At 43.2% G+C, this 21029-nt stretch overlaps 1 protein-coding gene across 1 annotated transcript; it reads right to left on the bottom strand.

The window, feature by feature from the left end:
* Positions 1–13379: 13379 nt before the first annotated feature.
* LOC131554879 (OX-2 membrane glycoprotein-like) lies at positions 13380–20512 on the bottom strand. Its single transcript, XM_058800470.1, has 3 exons — positions 20146–20512; positions 14250–14561; positions 13380–13711 (listed from the first exon to the last, which is right to left on the bottom strand). Exons 1-3 carry the CDS (start codon positions 20510–20512, stop codon positions 13380–13382), a joined length of 1011 nt encoding a protein of 336 aa, XP_058656453.1.
* Positions 20513–21029: the final 517 nt, after the last annotated feature.

The raw sequence follows: 21029 nt of genomic DNA, 5'->3' as shown, positions 1-21029 counted from the left end.
TTAATACATAGATCCTACAAAACATAGATCTTAACAGGGACTCTCTCCATAACAATACATATATTCAGGCCCCTACATACATATATTCAGGCCTCCACATTTCCCCCCTTTTCTTTTAACAATTATACAATTACAATACATATGCAGTCCCAGCTCTCAGGCTGCCACAGCTCTCAGCTGTCTTGGAACACATACAAATCCCTTAATGTTCCAAGGCTCTTTTCCTTAAAGGCCATATTCTTACAGCTTTCTGCTGTTACAGCTCCTTAATTCAAAGGCCGTATTATACTCTAAAGTCCCAGCTCTCAGGCTGATATTCCAAAGTCCCAGCTCTCTGGCTGCCACAGCTCTCAGCTGTCCAGGGGATTCCATACCTTCTCTCGATGTTTGGCTGCGTGTTCTTCCTCACACAGGGTCACCAGTTGTTGTATTCCATATTTCTCAAGGCCCATACTGTACCAAACTGTTCTTCTCTACAGCAAGTTCTTCATGTCTTCTCAAAGGCTCCTCCTGGGCTCTCAACCCACCCCTATTTATTCCAGTTACCTTCACGAGCTACAGCTGCTGCCCAACTAAGGACTTTGCAGCTGTAGCTCGTTTGGAGTAACTAGGACCCACACAGATCTTACAGGGATTCTCTCCATAAGGACCCACTTATTTAATACATAGATCCTACAAAACATAGATCTTAACAGGGACTCTCTCCATAACAATACATATATTCAGGCCCCCACAGGCAGGTGTTGTCTTCTCTCCACAGATACATTGTGCTGGCAGCATCCATGACACTGGACATCACAGCTCATCCATACCAACCAGGAGACTACCTCGAAACCTGGACTGACAAGCCTCTCCAAGAAAAGTGGAAGGGACCATATCAAGTGTTGCTAACCATCAATACTTGTGTGAAGGTGCAAGAAGTAGATTTGTGGCTCCCCAACTTATGATGGTTAAAACAATTCTTTGTACTTATTGTGCTATTTTTAACTCATTATCTTGATCACTTAATACATACTGCTGTATAGACTAGGCCAATATAATAAGTGGATATGAAAATTTGAAGAAATTATATTAAAGTCTCAAAGGGGCAATTTGTTACCAAACAAGTTATATTATTATGAATAAACTGATGTTTATAATGATATTATGATTTGTTGTTATTAGGAATTAATTATTGTTGGCTATGTAACCTAGCATACTGCTTGTAGAATTTATTTCCCAGCTTTTGGTGACACAGTGTCTTGGTTTAAAAGACAAATGTCTGCCAAGGAAGGTGGGAACCTTACTGGAATGCAAAGATGATCCCGCCTTCAAAATTATTGTAACTTAGAAATTACAGGGCTTTGAGGCAAAAATACAGGAAAGGAAGTAACAGTTCTTTACTGGAAAATGTGCATATGTGTAGTTGTGTAAGACAGCAGAACAGACTACATCACAGAAACAGAAGTTTCACAACTGCTGAGTGCCGTGTTTCCCCTGTGGTGTAGTTATGACCATGGCCGGCAGGGCACGAGACAGAGAGCATACCATGATCCCCTCATTCCGCTCCAGGAGGGAACGAAGGAAATTGCTCCTTTTGCAAACTCAGGGGCAGCATTCGATATCACCACTGCCAAGGAGCAGCTGGAAGAAGCAGGGGAAGCAGGCAGATTCAACCGTAGTGCCAAATTGCAGCGTAGCTATGTCCTGGAGCCGAATGCACAACTGTCCTACAGCGCCACGAATGTCCCACGGCACCGCGCGACCGCTCCCTCTGCTCGGCAGAAATGGCAGAAAGGGGGGACGGACCCGCCCCCCCAGTGAAGTCTCGGGCAGAGACCAAAACTTCTCACACAATATCCCTAGTGTTATAAAAAAAAGTGTAATTGTTGGCTTTCGTTATTATATATTGGCTTTTACAAAATATTTTGATATAGTAGAGTTTGTAAACTCTTTTTAACTGCTTTTAACATAGTATAATTTGTCAGACTTTTATGGTTGCCATAATCCCTGCATAGATTGTATATTTTAGTGCGATAAAATATAGTTTAGTCTTTCGCAAAATATTAAAATAGAGCCTTTGTGCTGTATATTATAACATTAACTTTTGTGGAAGTAATTGTAGTTGTGAAATAATAACTAATGCCTTACTTTTGTAACTAACTAACCATAGTAAAATGGCTAATATTAATTGAAAGTACTTGTAAAAACACAAAAATATCTGTATGATAAGATAACATTGGAAAGAACTGGGCAAACAGCACCAAAAGAGCAAGGAGGAATCTACCACTGACTCTTTGGCTATCAATAACTGTCAAATCACAGACCAGGGGACTGTGAGAAATGCTACTCACTTCCAAAAATTTAGAAAGGTTTATTAAAACCTCATAAAAAAGCCACAGCTGTCTCCATCTCGGTCCAGCCTGCAGCGAGCCTTGCCTGCCTGGCCACCCCTAGCCAGCCACTGTGGGCAGAAGGGCAGGGGTGGTGATGGCAGGTTCCCTTTCCCAGCACCCCACATGAGGAAAGGAGTTAAATAGCGCCAGTGCCATGGGAACCGCCGCTGCCTGCATGATGGTGGCGGAGCTGCATGGCTGGCGGTGAAAACATGGTGAGTGACTCCCTGACATGGAACCTAGATGAAATTGACCTCTTGGCACTGCAGGATCCTATAGGAATCTTTGAATTGGTGGAACTTATTGGCAATGGTGCCTATTGGCAGCAGTGTTTCTTCCAGTCAGACAAGAGGAGGAAGTGAGGACATGTGAGAGAAAAAAACATGGCAGCACTAAGGTCAGTGGAAAAAAGATGGGGAGGAGGTGCTCCAATTGTCAGAGCTGAGATTCTTCTACAGGATGTGGCGAGGACTATGGTGAAGCAAATTGTCCCCCTGCAGCCTGTGGGGTCCATAATGGATGCAGAGATCCACTCTCAGCCCGTGGGAGGAGTGCTCACGCTGGAGCGGTTGGATGCCAGAGGAAGCTGTGATCCAGTGGGAACCTCAATGGAGAGAGAGAGCTTGTTTCCAGAGACAGAGAAAGAGGGCTCTTGTTGCCAAACTAGAGCAGCCTATCCTTAGAGTACTGCGTCCTGTGGGTGAGTGATTCACACCACAGCCGTTTTGGGAGGACTGTCCAGTGGAAAACACCAATCACTTGTTTTTAAAATTTTAAAAGTTTAATAGTAATAAAATGGTTATAAAAATAGTAATATAATTAGAGTAATAAAAATTTGGACAATTAGGATTTAGGACAGTATGAGACAATAAAAACAAAGAGTTACAGACAGTCTGGGTACCTCTTTCTGGGCAAAATAAAATCGAAAAAAGACACACATTAACAGAGGATTAACCCTTAAAGGCAATCGCCTGTTGCATATTCATACATCTCATACAGGATGCATAAATTCCATTCAAATAAAGGATTCTGTTTGGTCAGTGTCAGCTTCTTCCTCTGAATCCTAACGGCATCTTCAGGGCTGAGCAAGGCAGGAAGAACTTGATAAGAACTCGATAAATTCTTTTTCTCTGAAAGATTTAGGTGTCCTGTGGCTGCTATCTTGGTGTGAGTACTCTCTTTAAAAAAGTATCTTACATAGCATACTTTCTATTTTAACATTATGTTATAACCTAAAACTATATTTAACACACTACTTAAGAAAATTACAGCATTACTTTCTAGCATAACACATATAATATTCATTTTAGTATTTGCGAAAAGCCAATCATAAAATAGACATTTTTCACAGTCCTTCCTGTGGGAAGGACTCACATTGCAGCAGTTTTGGCCGGACTTCTGCTTGTGAGATTGCAGCCATGATGGAGAAATTCCCAGAGAACTGTCCCCCATGGGAGAGATCCCATGGTATAGATCTCCCTGAGCAAACAGAAAAAGAGCTTAGATGACAAACCAAAACTCCCATGACCCTGTTTCCCTGCGCTGTCAGTGGGAAAGAGGGAGGGGCTGGAGGGGAAAAAGGTAGGCTTTTACAAAGGCTTATTTTACTTCTCATTATCCTTCTCTGACTCTGTTAATAATAAATTTACCTTATACTTTTTAACTTGAACCCATTTTCTCCCAGTCCTTATCTTGACTCATGGGACCTTTGTTAATTTTTTTCCCTCACCTTTGCCCAACTGTAGCATGAGAGGATAAGCCTGGCATTTGGCAAGTGTCAAACCACAACAGGTTCCCAGTTACAGCACGGGAGCACCACGAGCTTACACAGAAAACAGGGAACATATGGGAGGTCAGAGCAGAGTGTCTAGTGGGAGAGATTCCTCTTTGTGACCAATTACTTGTTTTGTCTGTGGATGCCAGCAGCCCTCTGAAGCACCTTTGAGTCTGCACCAGGAGGAGGGCAGGGCAGACCCTTGTGAGGAAACTTCTGTGTGAAGCTGCTCTTTACAGCACCTGAGCTCTGAAGGGCTCCCCTGGCCTTGTCCAGAAGGGACATCTCAACTGTCCTCCTGGACATTTCCAGTGCCTCTTCCATGCCTTTGCACCTAAATAACTTTTACTAACTTTTCTGCTGCACCCTCCAGGACAGCAGTGCAAAACATTAGGCAGTTTTTCCTGATCGTTGCTAGAGGGACACATGGGACACATGTTGTGTCATCCACCCAGTGTGGCTGTCCCATGTAGCAAAAACACGACAGGACAGAGACCCCTAATGGAGGATGTGAATAATCACTAGAAGCCTTGGGTGTTTATGTTACCTCCTTTGGGTAAGGAATGTGTTGGTCTTTTGATGTGTGCAGGCTCAGAGAGGCTCTCTCACCTAGGTCTTGCTGTAAGCCTGTCTTTCCAGGAGTTCTGGGTGTACCGTGTGTCTTCTGCCTAGGGAAAAAAAAAAAAAAACCACACCATCAATTAGTCACAGTATGCCTAGTATACCCCTTGTCATTTAGAGTGAATTGTGCTATTTTAAAGATGCTGTTACTAGTTGGGTGGGTTTCCAGAAGAGATATATAAAAATACCAAGAAGAAAGAGAAAGGCAAATTGCAAGGTGAACAGAGGCAAGGCACTTCATTTGCAAGAAAAGGGAAACTATTATTACTTGTTCCTTCTGCAGTTATTTAGTCTCGTGACACAATATATCAAGACCGGTAAGAACAACACAGCTGTTAATATCAATGTGATGATGACTGTTCTTCTGAGCATCTACAAAAAGAAATCAGTAAGTTCACACAGAACATGAAGTGATGCCAGTATGTTTCTGCTGTCCTCTTCCAGGATCTTGGACCAAGACTGCAGCATTCAGAATTTTGTGCTCATTTATTCTTTGAAGGAGAGAAAGGAACAGTGTAGCAGTATAACTGTACCAAAGATGAAGGATTATTTAATGATTTTAAATAAATATTGATAATGTCTCATGCTTCTCTGGTATCAGGTTGTGTCAAAACGCAGAACTTTTGATCTATTTGTGTTTCTTTTTCTGAAATATGGTTTATCACAAGAGAGGTGTCCCAATCTTCCTGACACATATCCTCCAGTGAGATATTCTATGTGAAATGTTTTTCTGCAGCATTTGTCTGCCAGGAGCCTGCTCTGTTTGGTGTCCCCCAGATGTGTGTACTGCTGCTCTACATAAACTGTTCTGTAGAAGTGTAGACATACTGTGTATGCACAAATGTAGATATTTATTCCATCTATATATGCACACATATTCCATCTATATATCCCCCCCATACACACAAAGGCACCACAGGGAAGAATCTTCTGGAAGGTTTCAAATTCTGAAATCTTCATCCAACATAAGATCTGACCTCACAGAATGTTGACTAGCAAGACCTGTGTAAGTACAAACTGCCCTCTCACCATTTTACATGCTTCCCTAAGAGCTCCTCACGTGTTACACATCTCCACACAACTGCAGCCCACCCTCCCTTCCTTTTTACAGGTGGAGTGCCTTTGTTTTTCTTCTTGTGGGTGGTCGAGGAGGCAGAACAAGGCATGGAGGTGGCTGGCAGAGAAGGTAAGTCTGCTCGCCACTGTTACTGTTCCATTGATGTTCTGGATGTGGTGTATTTGAGACCTCTCCTCCAGGGCTCTGTCATCCAGCCATGTCATGCTGGGGGCAGGCTTTCCTGTTGCTGAGCACACTGCTGTGAGGAGACTCTCAACGGGCAAGAGAGAACAAAATTCCACTCTGAGCTCAGAGATTGCTGGTAGCAAAAAGAGAAGATGCTTTTTGTACTCTGGTGAGTTTACAGTCAAAGCTGGGTGGGTTTCTTTCTCTCTACAAGGCTTTCACTTCCCCCGAGAAAAGTGATGCCTAGAAAATAGAAAGGATCTTCCAAAAAAAAGTCAAAGTGAATATAAAAGGCAATCTTTATTTGAAAGCCTTCAGGTACACAATATGGTGAAAACCACACACGGTACAGTAATTCTACAGTTTTTATAAGGTCAATTGATAAATATTCCTATTATATACTGTTCAATCAAAAGGACGGTTAGGTAAAAATTCTGGTATGGCAATCTGGACACTATCTACCAAGGAGATGCTGCTGCATTGAAAATCTTCGTGTGGTGGATAGTGTGGTGATGTACCTTCTGAGTACATCAGACCCAAACTGAGTGCCCAAAAGAGAGAAGGTGTTAGTGGAAAACTTACTTTGGATGTTGAGGCATATGTCTTTGCTGAGGGAGCCATGACGGAACACATTGAAAATGCATCTGTAATAAGAGTCATACTCAAGTGTGAGATTTTGGAGTATGATAGCTGAGGCCTTTGGAGTTGCTCTAGTGAAAGACACCTTCTTCTGAAATTACCTTATCAGCCTCAGCCTGTGTATTGGGGTGTAGGTGACCATGTTATGGAAGGAAGCCCCATTTCTCTTCTGCCAAGTAGCTTGCAAAACATCCATTGAGGGCAAGAAGTTACAATGAAAATTTGCCTCTCCCCCAAGGGCAGCTACGATGATGATATCAGATTGGATGGGTTCCTTCAAAGCTAGGAACAAAGCAAACCCCCAAATCAAGGCAGGAGAAAAAGCAATTGACTTAGGGAAGGCCATAGTGCCTTGAAACATCCAGTCACATTGTTCTCATCTTGTGGAGCACTGGAATAAGGAACTTCACCACGGGGTCATGGGGCACACCAGCAGACCTCAGACACCCTGTTGTCACAGGTGTGTCACATCATTATCCTTTGCTGTACAATTCCATGGAGAAGAGGAAGGCAGCATGGGAACAGAGGGCAGGCAGGCTCTGTAGCAAGCACAGCAACTACCCAGCAAAAACAGCTCTCAGCCCCGAGAGCACCCCTGCTTCCCTCTTGCCAGCACCTGCTGGGCTGTGGGGAGGCAGAGCAGCCTAGGGCTCCCTGCAGCCAGGAGGCAGCACAAAGGGCTGCAGAGGGATATGCCCTGCTCCAGCCTCTCCCCAAAGAAGTGTGTGCTACCTGGACATGTACACTGGGAATGCAAACCTGCTCCATCCCCTGTGCTGAGGAGTTCAGTAAGACAACAAAGAAAGGGAATATACAGGTAGATCATATGGCTTGCAAGCAAAGTGCCCTGTGCTCTTTGTGACCAAACCTTACCCAATCTGGCTGCTGCTGACTCATGCCCAGCTCACTAGCTACTCTTCCAGTCACCAAGTTGTGTATTTCAGTGAACATAATATCCGTGTCTCTCAGTTTGCTAGGAAAGGTGGTGGTGCTCCAGAGTTAAGCTGGGGTGAAGGAAGGGTGCTCCACTCACCCATTGCTGGTTCCACTCGCTGGCAGCCTCCACAGAGCAGCAGGTGGCAGATTTCAGCCCAGAAGAGCAGGGGGAAGATCACTGTGGGGCAAAGCAATTGCCCAGGAAAGCTCATCCCTTTCCCCGCTTCCCTCAGAGGGCAGCTGGGATGCCTAAGGGGACTACAGAAGATTTTGTCTTCTTTTTTCAGTGCTCTTCAGTGGCCAGTCAGCAGCACCATTGTCAATCATTCATCAACACTGGTTGCCAGAGGTGAAACAGAACAAGGGCCACTTTGTACTTTCTTTGATTTTCTTTCTCTCCATCAGCAAAGCCTGGTGATGTCCCTTGTTCATCCCATCCCACCAGTCTCTGCTACGAGGTATTGAAAGTATTTGCAACTCTCAAGGTGTGAATTTGCAATCTTCTTGGTATGTATGGAGGTGTCTAATGGAGAGGAAAGAAACAAGGGGACACAGGCCCCGACAGACCCTGCTCCCTTTCTCTTTGGCAGGAAAGGGATGGTGGGCAGGGAAGTGGGTCACTGCCTCTGAGCCTTACCAGACACCATGCTGGGTGACAACACTGGGGCCCTCTTTCCTCCCTTGGATCTGACACAAAGGAGTCACAAACAAGAGAAGATGATTCTCCATCAGGCAAGCAGTGTGGAGATACCAGCAGGTGTCAGTGCTTTGCCACAACTCACAAGCAATCTCCTTTATGAAAGTAGCTACATTCCTGTAAACAAGGAAGGCTCAAGGCAAATTGATTTATTTAAACTGAAATATAAGCCTGGGTGTTTAGGATGAGACGCAGGCCTTCTGTAAGTTACCTAAAGGATAATATCAACTAGAATATTCTGATTGGGGAAAAAAATTGGGGGTTTTTTGCCCCTTTTTTTTTTTTTATTAAGAAGTAGGGCTTTTTTTTTCTGCAAGGATTTCATCCTAGCCTGTCATGTACAATTTCAGGTGCTCTTTTACTAGGCAAAGCTGCTGTTTCCTTAGGGTGTTTAAGGACCACAGCTTCTGACACATTAGGGAATTTAAAACTCTGGACTGTATAGGGATCCTAGACTGAGGATCCTCTCAGGCTTTCCAGAAATTTCAGGTAGCTTTTCTCAAAGTTGAACAGACTACAACAGAGCCCATCCACAAAGAGTTGGACTAGTATTCAGTGCTCCTTTCACCATAGCTTTATATGTCCAAAGATGAAGGCAGCAGAGCTATGAGAAGACCATTTGTATGGCTTCCAAAAACATGAGCAATTTCTGGTGTACTGAGAGTGAAAACAAAAATACACTTGATTTGTATCTATCTGCCTGGCTTGATAGTCTCATTTATAAAAGAGAAAAATGCAATCAATTAGTGCAATTCTTTTGTTTCAGCTGATTTCCAGGGGCTCAGTGCTGAAAACTGAATGAAAAACAATGGGTTATATTTTCTTCCAGGTCTGATTTAATAAGAAAATTTACTGGTGTGGTGATTAGATGAATCATTCCCCCAGGGTCACACAACAGAGAATTGATGAGTGATGCTTTTAAAGGTCTATAACCAAAACAAAATTTCTTTTCAGTGAACAAATTTAGTCCCATACCTCTGCCAGCACTGGTTTCAGAAGAATATTCTTCCTATTTCAGCCAGTGCCTGTAAAATATCTAAGAAAAACATTTCAGCTATTTTTCAAAGTCACATCTTCAGCCAGAGCTGTTGGGGAAAATTTGCTTGCATCTCACTGCTCTCTTAGAACCAGGAACCCAGTGTCTAGGCAGAGAAAAATACCAACACAATATACCCCTGAAATAGCCTGGCATACCAAAACAGAAGCATGGACATTTTATACAGCCTAAAGAACCTTTATTTATCTATCTCAACTGTTTAAAAGTACACTTACATGAGTTAAAATCTTAACCCAAACTGGCTAATGTCAGGGTCAAAGGATCCCAAAGCTGAGAGATGCAGGCTACATTTACTTTATAAAGAGAGACACAACGTAGAACCAGTTTTATCTAAGTGAGAGGCAAGCAGGAAGGTGGCATTCCCTCTTGCCCTTTTTCCATCAGTTAGGAGAAATTATACCCTGCATCAACACTACTTGTCCTGAGGCTGGACAAAATGCAGTAGCACATAGTGGTCACGGGCGAGTTGGGTGAGACTAACAACTGCCCAGCATCCAAGCAGGCAAAAATCCTGGGCTTTTTTGTTTGTTTCTTTTTTATTTTTATGTTTTTGTGGTGGTGGTGGTAGTATTAGCTCAGAACATTCCTGTAGAATTTATTTTAAAAGTGTGATCTGCTTCCATTTATTTTAAAAGTGTAATCTGCTTCATATCACTTGTATTGGAGCAGAAAAATAAAGTAATCCATTTCACTTAAATTTCCTTGCATCCTACCAGTTTTATTTCTATTTCTTATTTCAAGCTCCACACCAATTTCACCTACCACCTCCACCTACAGCCATGCAGGGCCACAGCAAGCAAAAGGTGTTGGGCATCAAACCCACCCATTTATTAAAACAAATACTAGGTATCTGTGTAAACTGATTTGAAATATAACCTCCAAGGAATTCTTACAAGTTGTTAACAGAAGTAACAGGACAGACAAGCACAAACTAATTACAAAGAAATCTCATAACAGCAGTTAGGATGTTCATCATTCATAGCCAAAACTTCTGATTCCATCAGTTATACCTTTGTTTATTCCACAAAATATGGTTTGTATCTATTTAATATTCTTTTTTTTGCCCCATAGCTATCAGCCACTTAATTTTCCATAGTCTGTATTCTTGCATTAATTTCATTGCTACGCGAAACCAAACACCACAGTAGCACACAGAATTTTATGGTACTGCATCTTAGTAGGTGGCTTTGGAGAGCATGAAGGTAAGTACACCTATTGGTTTTAAGTGTTCTGTGACTGGATATCATGTTCTCATTCTAATATGAATGAAAAATAAATCTTGTATAGAAATTTACTTGTAAACCATTGCATCCCTAACCCAGCTGCTGGACCTATCATGCTCATAATCAGAAAATTCTAAAAGCTCATAAAATTTCTACATTCAGCTAAAATTAAAAGAAACTACAAACTCACACATAAACAGATACTTTCATGGCTCCAAGTCCTGCTTTCCCACACTCCAGGAGATCAGCTTGTATAAAACAATAATTGATAATCACTGCCATTTTCCTGGGTTTGAATAGATTTACCACTGGCATTGTCTCTTTCCTCAGGAAATCCTTTTCTTTACCCATATCTAAACTCCCTGTTTCTGCAAGAGATTTTTTTTAATTAAAAAAAAAACCAACAAAACCTTAGTCTAAACTCTAGCAGAAACCTCATGTTAAAACTCAAGGTACTCTAAATTGCAAGTGCAGACTGTACAGAATGGCAAGGGCTGAGGCCACACAGCCTGCTCAAGAAGGATGCCAGGGGCTTTCTACCCCATTCCAGCCCTCCACAAACCAAGGGGAAACCCTTCTCTCCTGGCCTCTTCCCTCATCAATGAAGAAATGAAGCAGCAATGGTAGAAAAGTTTGGACAAACCATTACTTCCTCCTTTGACAATTAGGGGGCTATGGAGAAAAAAACCCAATTGTAACAGCTGCAGCCAGTTCCTCTTTCCCCTCACTCACCAACTGTGCTCTTTCTAGGTATTAGGGGAGTTTAAAAGAAGTATTTTATAGCAAAACCCATGTTTATTCATTCTCAACTTGCTTTCATTTTAGTTCACTTGGGTTTTTGACTACAACTTAGTGATTCATGTAGGATGCCCATTTGAAATACATGTATGAGGAAAAAACAGATGACACACATTTGCTCCGGGAAGCCAGAAGGAGAGGAAGCAGCCTGCGCTGGTGGCTTCCCACAAGACCAGCATGAGCCAGGTTGGCTCATTTCTCCTTCCCTAAGTCAACAAGACTTCATGAGCATATGATACAATTCAGGGAATTACAGGAGATTACAGCTCAGATCTGACCCACTGCTTAGAAGCAAAGCATGGTCAGAATTGGGAACACTCCTTACCCTGCACTAGTACTTATCTGCCCACATGGAAATAAATAAAGCACCCACCTCCTCAGACCTATCAGCCTCTTACTTCCCATTGCACTCACCTGCCACTACACTAGGACACAAACAAAGTGCACTAGACAACCTACTAGCCCTGTAACTGCCCTTTTATTGCCCTACTTCCTCCTGCAGGTGAGTGGGATGCCAGGAAACACAAGGCAGCTGTGATAAATCAGGTACATGAAGAAGGGGGCTGTGAAAAGCTCTGAGAAAAAGGGAAGAAGGAAACATCTATGTGCCTTTTACATTGCTTTCCAGGAGAGGTTACTGGAAATTGGACCTGGCACTTCTTCATGACTCTTGGCTTGAAGCCTGTTACTCTTGGCACCTGGGTTATAAGTTTAGGCTGGCTGCAGTCTTGGCCTGATCTCTTGTGCCCTTTAGGGAACAAGTTCGACACCCGAAGTTCAGAGCAGTGTGGTGGGCTGTTCCGCAGGTTTTCTGCAGCCCAGCTCCTGGTAAGGGGCTACTTTGGTCCATCAGCAACACTTTCCAAGTCAGCGGCCTTACAAAATATTGCCTTATTTCAGACAATCCCCCTTCCACTTTTGAGTTCGCAATGTTAAAATATCAGAGAGTAATAAACAATGTTAAAACCCCCAAAAATACATGAGTTCCATTAAATGGATCCACAAAGCCAGCCTGAGTTTCAAATAAATACTTTACATTTTTTTTCTTATGAAACAGAATATTATAGTATAATAAAATAAATAAATATATATTATAAATTGCCCCTTTTTATATTTCTCTTGGAGAAAGTACCACAAGGTTTCCTTGGAAGCTTGAGGTGCCATTTTAAGAGTTTATCTCTTACATGTGTAGGTGTGGCAGCTTCTCAGGTGTTCAGTGGCACACCAAGGCTGTGGGATATTGCAGGAGCCCACCTGCTTGCAGCTCTATACTGCCTGCACTTCTTGGCCTTGGTGCAGGCAGGAAGTACCTGATGAAAGAGAAGTTGTTGTGTTTATTTCTTCAAAATATATGGATATTTTAGGTGTAAGGGTAAAGATCCTGGATATTTGTATTGCCAATGAGTCCTTGCATCTCTTTGTGAGGGGAAACTAAAGTTCTCCCCTTGCAGTCCCATCAGCAGTCTTCAGCTTGGACCTAGAGGTATAACACCTAAGACATGTGTTGCATTTCCTCCACTGCTTCTTTTTTTCCAAAATGTTCACCAGAATCCAGGGTGCACATGCTAGACATGTACTGCAAGGAGGATGAGGAGACTTCACAAAACTGGACTATGATTTTCTGAAACGATTGCACTTCACCTCAGTTTATCCCCACCTCAAACTTGTATCCTGCACCCCCTGCACCAGGATAGCCTTGAAGTACCTCAGCAGTGCCTCAGCCCATGCCCCAGTGTGGTACCCTGGGCTTCCCTCACAGATGCATGGTTTTCCTCTAAGACCACATTTTGTTTGAGGCCCATCCTCAAAGTTGCTGCCTTCGTGAGCTGCGTTGATTGTGCTGAGGGAGGTTATTTTAGGAGCTGTAGAAGACCCACTGCTTACACAACTATTTTGTGCATAAATATAATAGTAGAGTGATGCTCCCACTTCAGGGTGCCTTGTCATTGTCATTGGCATAATGAAAGTTTTCTAGCTGCCAGCACTCTTGAGCACCTGTAGGCTGGCTATACGCAATCAGGTTTCCCCTTCCCAGCTGTCTGACTGGGGGCTCATTCTTGTGTCCCTCTCCAGCCCAGTTTCAGCCTGGCTTGGGCAGTGTGCAGGTAGCCCTTGTGTGGCTGGGCAAAGCCAGGTCATGGTATTGAACCTCAAGACCTGTGGGAGTGAATTCTGCAGCACCCTGAGGAAAGGCAGACCTACCCAGCAGGGCCAGGTTGGGTTTCTCTCTGCATCACGTAGGTGCCTGAGGCAGTGGAAGAAGAGGCAGGTGAGAATGAGAAGGGAGGTCAGGGGGACCAGCACCCCAAGTGCAATGGCAATGGCTGATGCCATGCTGCTGTCTGGACCTGTGGGGAAAGTAACAGCTACTCAGTTTGTGCATGAAGTAAAAAAAACAACCTGAAACCCATTTCAAGCATCCCTTGGCCATTCCCTGGGGTGAAATGAGATGGATAAGAGCACTGGGAGCACATTCCAGTATGATGCACAGAAGTGGCATTGTCAGCACCTGTGCTTGGTCTGATGTTAGGATCAGGCATGTACAACCCAGCCCCTCTGAGCTACCCAACACTGGCATGTTTCGGTTTGTCACATTATGTGACAGGGAACCCTGTCACAAATAGTCCTTCACAGAGACAGGGAGGTTGGGGTACATCATGGTGGGTAAGAGGACCTGAGGAGCAGTAAGTAAGACATTATGTGCCATTGGCCAGAGCATCTGGATGTTTCATGGCACCTCCTCCATCCCTCCCAAGCCCAACCACAGCTGCTCTTCCAGGTGCCTATCCCACCTTCCAACCCTCTGAGGAGTTTTCTGATTCTACCCCAGGAGGTGCTTCCCAATTTCTGCCCTACCCCAGAGCAGGAGCAGAGTTACATACTGACCCTGCTCCAGGCTGTCTGTGGGCAGGACCAGGGTCACATTTAGAAAAGGGTGTTGGATCATGCAGGTGATGGGGTACTCCCAAAGGATTTTGGAGTGGGTATGGGTAAAATTGCTGATGACAGTCACGGTCTGGTTGCTGAACTTTATGTGGTACTCCTTTGGTTTCTGCTGCAGTATGCTGGGGAGGTGCCAGGTTATTTTTGGAGCTGGTTTCCCTGTTGCTGAGCAGCTCATCCCCACCATTTTCTCAGAATCCTCAGCTTTGTCTGGACTGGATATAAGTTTAGTTTCCACCCTGGGGTCTGAGATGGCTGTAAAGAACAAAGTGACAAAGTCCATTAGTTTCTGCCTATGTTTGAGCAAAGAGCATCTGTTTGAGCATCTGTATTTACAGTTATCTTGGAGGAAAAGCTTACCATCTAATCTTAGCTCCCCCTTCCCAAAGCCCCAGCAGTGACAGATGAATTTGAAGGTGATCAGACAGTAGTCTGGAAGTGAAGAGCTGGACAACAGAAAGGGCAAAAGGGTAGAAGCATCATGTTTCAGTTCTGTTACTAGCAGCAGCCACCCAGCTGAGAAGTGGTGATTATGGCTGAGTTAAAAGCAGAAGGTGGTGAACTGCAAAGTCATATGTCATGTCCTTTTCTCTTTGAAAGAGCTGAACTGCTTAAATGAGTTAGAATTATTTTCCTTTAAAATTACCTGCAGGATTAGTTTTGCCGCTGTTTAGCATTTTTGCTGTTGAGGTGTGTAGAGTTGCAAATCAAAGGACTAAATGGATCTATTTATGCAAGACAGTAATAGTGAATTTGTATGTGGTTACACCATGGGATTTCATGGTTTGTGCTTGTTTAACTTTGTTTCCTCTTGTAAATGGGTTTTGGGTGCGTCATAGTATCCCTCGAAACTATCATGAAAGATCGCTTCTTTCAACACTCTCACTCCAGAGATTTGTGGATGCTGTCACATTTGATTTTAGTCTGGAAGACGGATGAACTACAGGCATCATTCATGCTTAATCACTCACATGAAGCCTACTTGTTGATTCCTATTTATACAAACTGTATTTGCAAGAAATAGATAAAGGGGAGAAGTTCTGGAAGTTGGTTTCAACCTGGATAGAACTCCAGATGAGATCTGAGCACATAAGCCATGTCCCATGTGAAAAATCACCTATTTATCCCTTGGCATAAAATCATGCCATAATTTAGGTCAGAAGAGACTTCAGGAGAATGTCTAGTTCAAGCCTCTGCTCAGTTTGATAAGGTCAGTTTGCACAGGCACAATATCTCTAAAGGTGTGTAATTTGGGAGTGCAATCCATGGGTTTCTGCATGGCAGCTCACCAGCCTGCCTTCTTCTTCAGTGCATGTGCTGAGGAAATAGGGTCTACTTCTAGGTCTTGGTTTCTGAAAATATTGCTTTTTTTAAGCATTTAAGTTCAATGGCAATTCTAGTTGGCAACTCAGTCAAGTCTGAATTACCATGAATGCCTTCTGTTTAAAAAAATATCCACTGCTGTAATTAGTAGAACTCCATGTGTATATTACTGCTTACATAAGAAAAATAACAGTGTTAAGTGCAATATTTATGGTAAAATTAATTTTTATCCCAACACTGGAACATACCTCTATCATTTAGCAATTCTGCTTTTAAATGAGCAAACAAAAGATCTTTTAATTCTTCTTAGGAAAAACAACGATTTTTGCTTTTGAGAGTTAAACAAAGATTTGCCTGTGAGGTGTAGCAGACACTGCAAAAAGGTGAAAAAGAACACGCCAAATGTGTAACGGCACCTATAACCTCCTGGTACAACTCCAGATGCACCTCAAAAGGTTGTCTGTCTCTTCCAAGCCATAACTCCCAGAGGGTGGAAGCAAGACTTTGTATACCAATTTTGTTGCTTTTTGTTTGTTGTTTAATTTTTTTACAAGCCTGACCTTATTTACTTACTATGGCTGTGTGAGCATAGAAAAAATAAACTTGTATTTCTCACTTTTTGCATCAACCATAGACAAAAACTCAACACCCACAGAGTTGCTGAAACCTCTGACAAAAAAAAAGGAAAGTGTTTAGGGGGATTTCAGTTGGGACATCTCAAAATCTCCCAGATATGAAAAGACTAGTGTTGCAAACAAATTATGTTTCATTTAGAAAATTATCTCTGAACTTCTTTCACTCACGAGATGCATAAAATTAACACATCCACCCACAGCATTAACTTCAAATATTAGGTTTCAAAATTCACAAGCAATCACATGGAGAAGTCACAGATGTTGCCACAGAGGATGAGAAAAACTTGTCAGTGTCTTGCCAGAAACACATGCACTCTGCACCTGCTCTTCTTCTGACTAAGCAGTTCTGTCTCTTCTCACAATGGACCCCAATGAATGATCCTGCAGGGCTGAGCTTCTCTCTAGCAAATGTCTGTAATAGATGCACTGTCAAAACATGTAAGTGCTTGCTTTTGCAGGAAAGTCCTGCTGTGCTGTTTGCTAGTATGTGCTGGCTGTTCATGTTTGATGCATACACTTAACTGCTTCTTTTGCCTTTCATCAAAATATTTGTTTCCAGTGAAAAAGTCTTCACCTGAGATGTTGTGTGCCAGTACTTGCTTTAGTCTCTCTTGCAGATCAGTATTGCAGATGTTCCCAAATTTGAGCTCTGTCAGCATTCCCAAATATCTGAAAATGGCTTAATCTGTAATAGCTTTCTGTAATTAGAGGGAATTAGGCACTGCTATGCCTTTAAACATAAAAAGCATATAATGACCTGATTCATTATATGTTTTTTATGTTTAAAGGCTTAGCAGTGCTGTTACAGAAAATGATAACAGATTGTAGGAATCACAATATGCCTCGTGATGACAGAAAGCTTTTTGAAACCATATGGGTGTTCACGAGCAGTACTGTGCCTTGGTTTCCCTGTCTCAGAAATTGCGATGGCATTTTTCCAGGTGGGCTCAAGGCTTCCAGACAAATGTTGCCGTCTACAGTGAAGGCAGGCAGTCTCCAGAGTCAGCACAGCAAGTGTCCAGGGAATTTTGTGGCTCAGCAAGTCTTGCCCATCCTCATGTGGCACATCCCCCTCTCTCCAATTTCTGCCTCTCATAGTCCCCTCTCCCTCAATCCTTATTCTGGATTTCATTCTCATTCTCTTTGACAATGAAGTTTGGCAAATATTTCCAAAGTAAAATGAAGGGGGAATGCAGCAGACTGCTCAAAAGAGACCCACTAAGCTTGCTTGAAACTATTCTGTTCTGAAATGGATTTTGCTACAGGGTAGGACATTTCTGCTTCTTCCTGAGTTTGCTCTTTTCAGCCAGGCAGGTCTGATATCCTTCCAGTCATACTTGTTTCTGTTTTTACAGTGTTGTAGCCAGTTCTTATGTGGTTTCACTTCCCCTCATTGTGCGGTGATGGTGCCCATCCCGTCCCGTCCCAGAACAGCTGTGTTAGCTAAGGCTGCAGCAATCAGACAATTACCAGCTTGTAAATTCCCTGTTTGTCCCCTCTTGAGGGCAAAGACATCGCAGCGTTTAATTTTCAACTGGTGAAAATTAAACTTACCCTGCCCAGTTGAAAATTAAACTTACCCTGCCCTGAACCTCTGAGCCTTGGGAGATTCCTGCTGGCTTCACTTTTCCCTCAAGGGGCAACCTCTGGGCTTGTTCAGACAAGTTGTTCCCATCATGAGGATTTGGGGTGTAATGAGCAAGATTATGGCTTTTAAGTAGTATCATATAAATTGGCTTCAATGAGATAATCATATATGAACTAAAACCTGCTGTCAAAGTGCCAAATGTTTAGTTTGTTCATGGTGACTCTCCAGGGCTGGTTTGATACAGCACATTACAGGAAGGCTATCATGACTTTGATGAGGCAGCCTCTAGCAGTCGCCTATGAGAGAACTTAAATCCTTCTCAGTTGATGCATTTTTATCTGAGGCAGGAGAAAAACATCCCTTTTCTTTTTTTAGAATTAGTGCTCTGGTGAAGGATGAACCATAGCCTCACAGCTGGTGAGTTTGGGAGGGAATTCCCCCACTTGGATAGAAAAAAAACCAAACCAAAACCCAAACCCAAAAGAAATCTCTGTGTTTATGTGATTAAAAAGAATGAGATCCCTCTGCATATCAGGCACAGGGCCTGCAAGGCCTCCCTGGCATTCAGAAGCCTAAGATAAGAAATGCCTAGTCATGGTGACTGGACCTAAGAAGCCCCTCTTCTGCCTTCGGACTCTAGTTATCTCTCTTTAAGACTATAGGTCATGTTCACCTCGATCCTTACCATTGGACAATTTCCACAACTCCTAAACCCTATATAAACACCCTCATCTGCCCAGCTCAGCAGCAGAGCTGTCACTGAGACCCTTTGCAGAAGCTGCCAATAAAGACATCTCTGTGGAACCTCACACAGCACTTCTCTGTTTCCCTGCATCTGCCAAAGGCACTTAGCAAGGAAAAGAGTTGAAAATCATTAGTGAGCTGAGAATCTCTAAAGAGCTGATCTCATTTAAGAACTGAGCTTGCTAAGATTTCCTGCAGCCCTGGAGCCTGCCTGAGGGGCCCAGACAGGTTGTGCTTAACTGGACTTCTCTGTTTGGGACACCCAAAAATGGCAGCCATTTTTGGGGAGACCCCGAAAACCCCACAGCCACCTCATACCTCTGCAAGGCACTTCCATGTTTTTCCTGTAATATATAATCAGTGCTTACCCTCTGAATGACTCAGAACTGGCTTTCTTTAGGAACTTTCCTCTTCATATATGAAATACCGCATGAATTTCTCCTCATTTCTCTTTTCTGCCCTAGTTTTCCCAAAACATGGGAAAAAGAACTTTAGTTCCAGGCTTGGTTTTCCCTTGTATTTTTCACCACCGCCTCCTTTCCCCTCTAGGTTAGGAGCTTTCTTTCTCCACACAGAGGACTCCAGAGACATGTGTGTGGACATATGTGTCCATGTCTTTGTCAGCAGAAGGTACTAGGGGGGTCATATCACCAGTGACAGGGCACAGACACTGATACTCTTCAGATGGGATATGATCTTTGGCCAGTTTCCCCACAGCAGTCTCATCTCTGAGAAAGCTAGGAGTCAACTGGGTGTCCTCAGAGCATGTTTAATGTCTCAGCTCTCTCAGCTGGACAAAACCCAGCAGCTTTCCTCAAAAGATAAGCAGCTTGTTACTCTCAGTTCTTTTGAGTTCATCTATTAGTCTTTATTTCAGGTTGCACTTGAAAGTTGATGATTTCATATGGAGGTGACAAATATTGCCATCTTGACTCATGATTTTTTTCAACTCTCTTCTTTAAGCTAGTTGATGCTGACGTGCTCAAGATATTAATGTGTCAAATCCCATGAGCTGTACAGTATTTTAGCCTTCCTTTTCTTTTTTTTTTTTTTTTAAATCCTGTTCCTGACCCCAACCCAACTGCTGTTATTTTTACTCTAGCTTCAAAATGAGCTTCCAGCTATTCTGGTCATGCATGTGCCTCTTTGCATTTTGAATACTTTGCAATTTTTTATAACCAAATGCAGAGCAAGTCAAAATTAGCCTGATTTCCAGGATTAAGAGGTGAGAAGAGCAGTGAAAGGAAGCAGAGGAGCACGGGGTACATGGCTGTGGCCAGGCAGCTGTCAGCGCAGCACACGTCTAGGGAAACTTGGAGGAAGTCATGAGTTTCATGTCAGTTTTGAATCTTGCTGTTGCTGACTTGAAATGTAAGAAAATTAAAGAACTGTTGAATGCTGATTTACCATCAGAGGTAAACCAGAGAGGGAGAGAGAGGCAGGGAGAACCATTTTTTCCACATCAATGTTGCAATGTTAGGCAAGGTTTTTCAAAGGAAAAATGACTTGGTCCTCAGATGAGCACCCGTACATAATTACAGTACCTTACCATAAACCTTGAGACACATCCTGCCAGTGACAGCCCCCGAGGGAAATGTGTTGAAGATGCATTTGTAGCATCCTTCATCTTGGAGGGTGACTCCATGAAGGGAGATGGCTGAGGCTTGTAACTCGCTGTGGGCGAAGCTCACATGGCTTACATAGGCCTTGGCTATTTTTTGGCCATTAATCGTACTGTAAGTTGCTATGTTGTCTTCAGTCCCATCCGTCTCTTTCTGCCATGTCACCTGTATCACATCTTCTTTTGTGACTGACCGGCATGAAAAAGTAACATTTCCTCCTGCCTGGACTGACTGGACCTTTCTGTTCATCACCTGCACAGAGGCTGGGGGAGAAGCAGGTGCCATACTCAGCATTTCTCACACTCTTCTGCAGCCCAACCCCACCAAAGGCCCCCACAGCCCCTCACCCTCATTTCCAAGCAGAGCAACTCCGGAGGATTTCTCTATCCCTCCATCTAGGGAAAAGTTGAAAATGAACTTGAAAGAACTACCCAGAGAGTTTCACTGGACCTGCCACCTCTCACACCTAGCATTTTGCCAGCCTGATATCTGTGCTGCAGAGAGCACTGAGAAAGGCAGTTCTGGTGCTGGGAGCCACTGATTTGTCTGCTAGGACTGCTATCCCATGGGCATCCACGAAGAGATTCCCTAAACTTTCAGCCATGCTGACAAACAGCTGTTGGCCCAATACCACCCTCTTAGCCCTCCTGTGGCATGGGGTGTAGCAAATCAGTAAAAATGCTAAAAATGATTATGTGTCTCACTATACATACATCATGTATTCACACTTGTCAGAAACTGGTAAGGATCAGAAAAGTAGAAGAAAAAAGCAAGAAGAGTTCTCAGGAAGAACCTGAGGCAAACTACATCT

The sequence above is a fragment of the Ammospiza caudacuta genome, chromosome 2, assembly GCF_027887145.1.
Source record: "Ammospiza caudacuta isolate bAmmCau1 chromosome 2, bAmmCau1.pri, whole genome shotgun sequence".
Taxonomy (NCBI): Eukaryota; Metazoa; Chordata; class Aves; order Passeriformes; family Passerellidae; genus Ammospiza; species Ammospiza caudacuta.
This window is presented reverse-complemented; position numbering and strand designations above follow the sequence as displayed.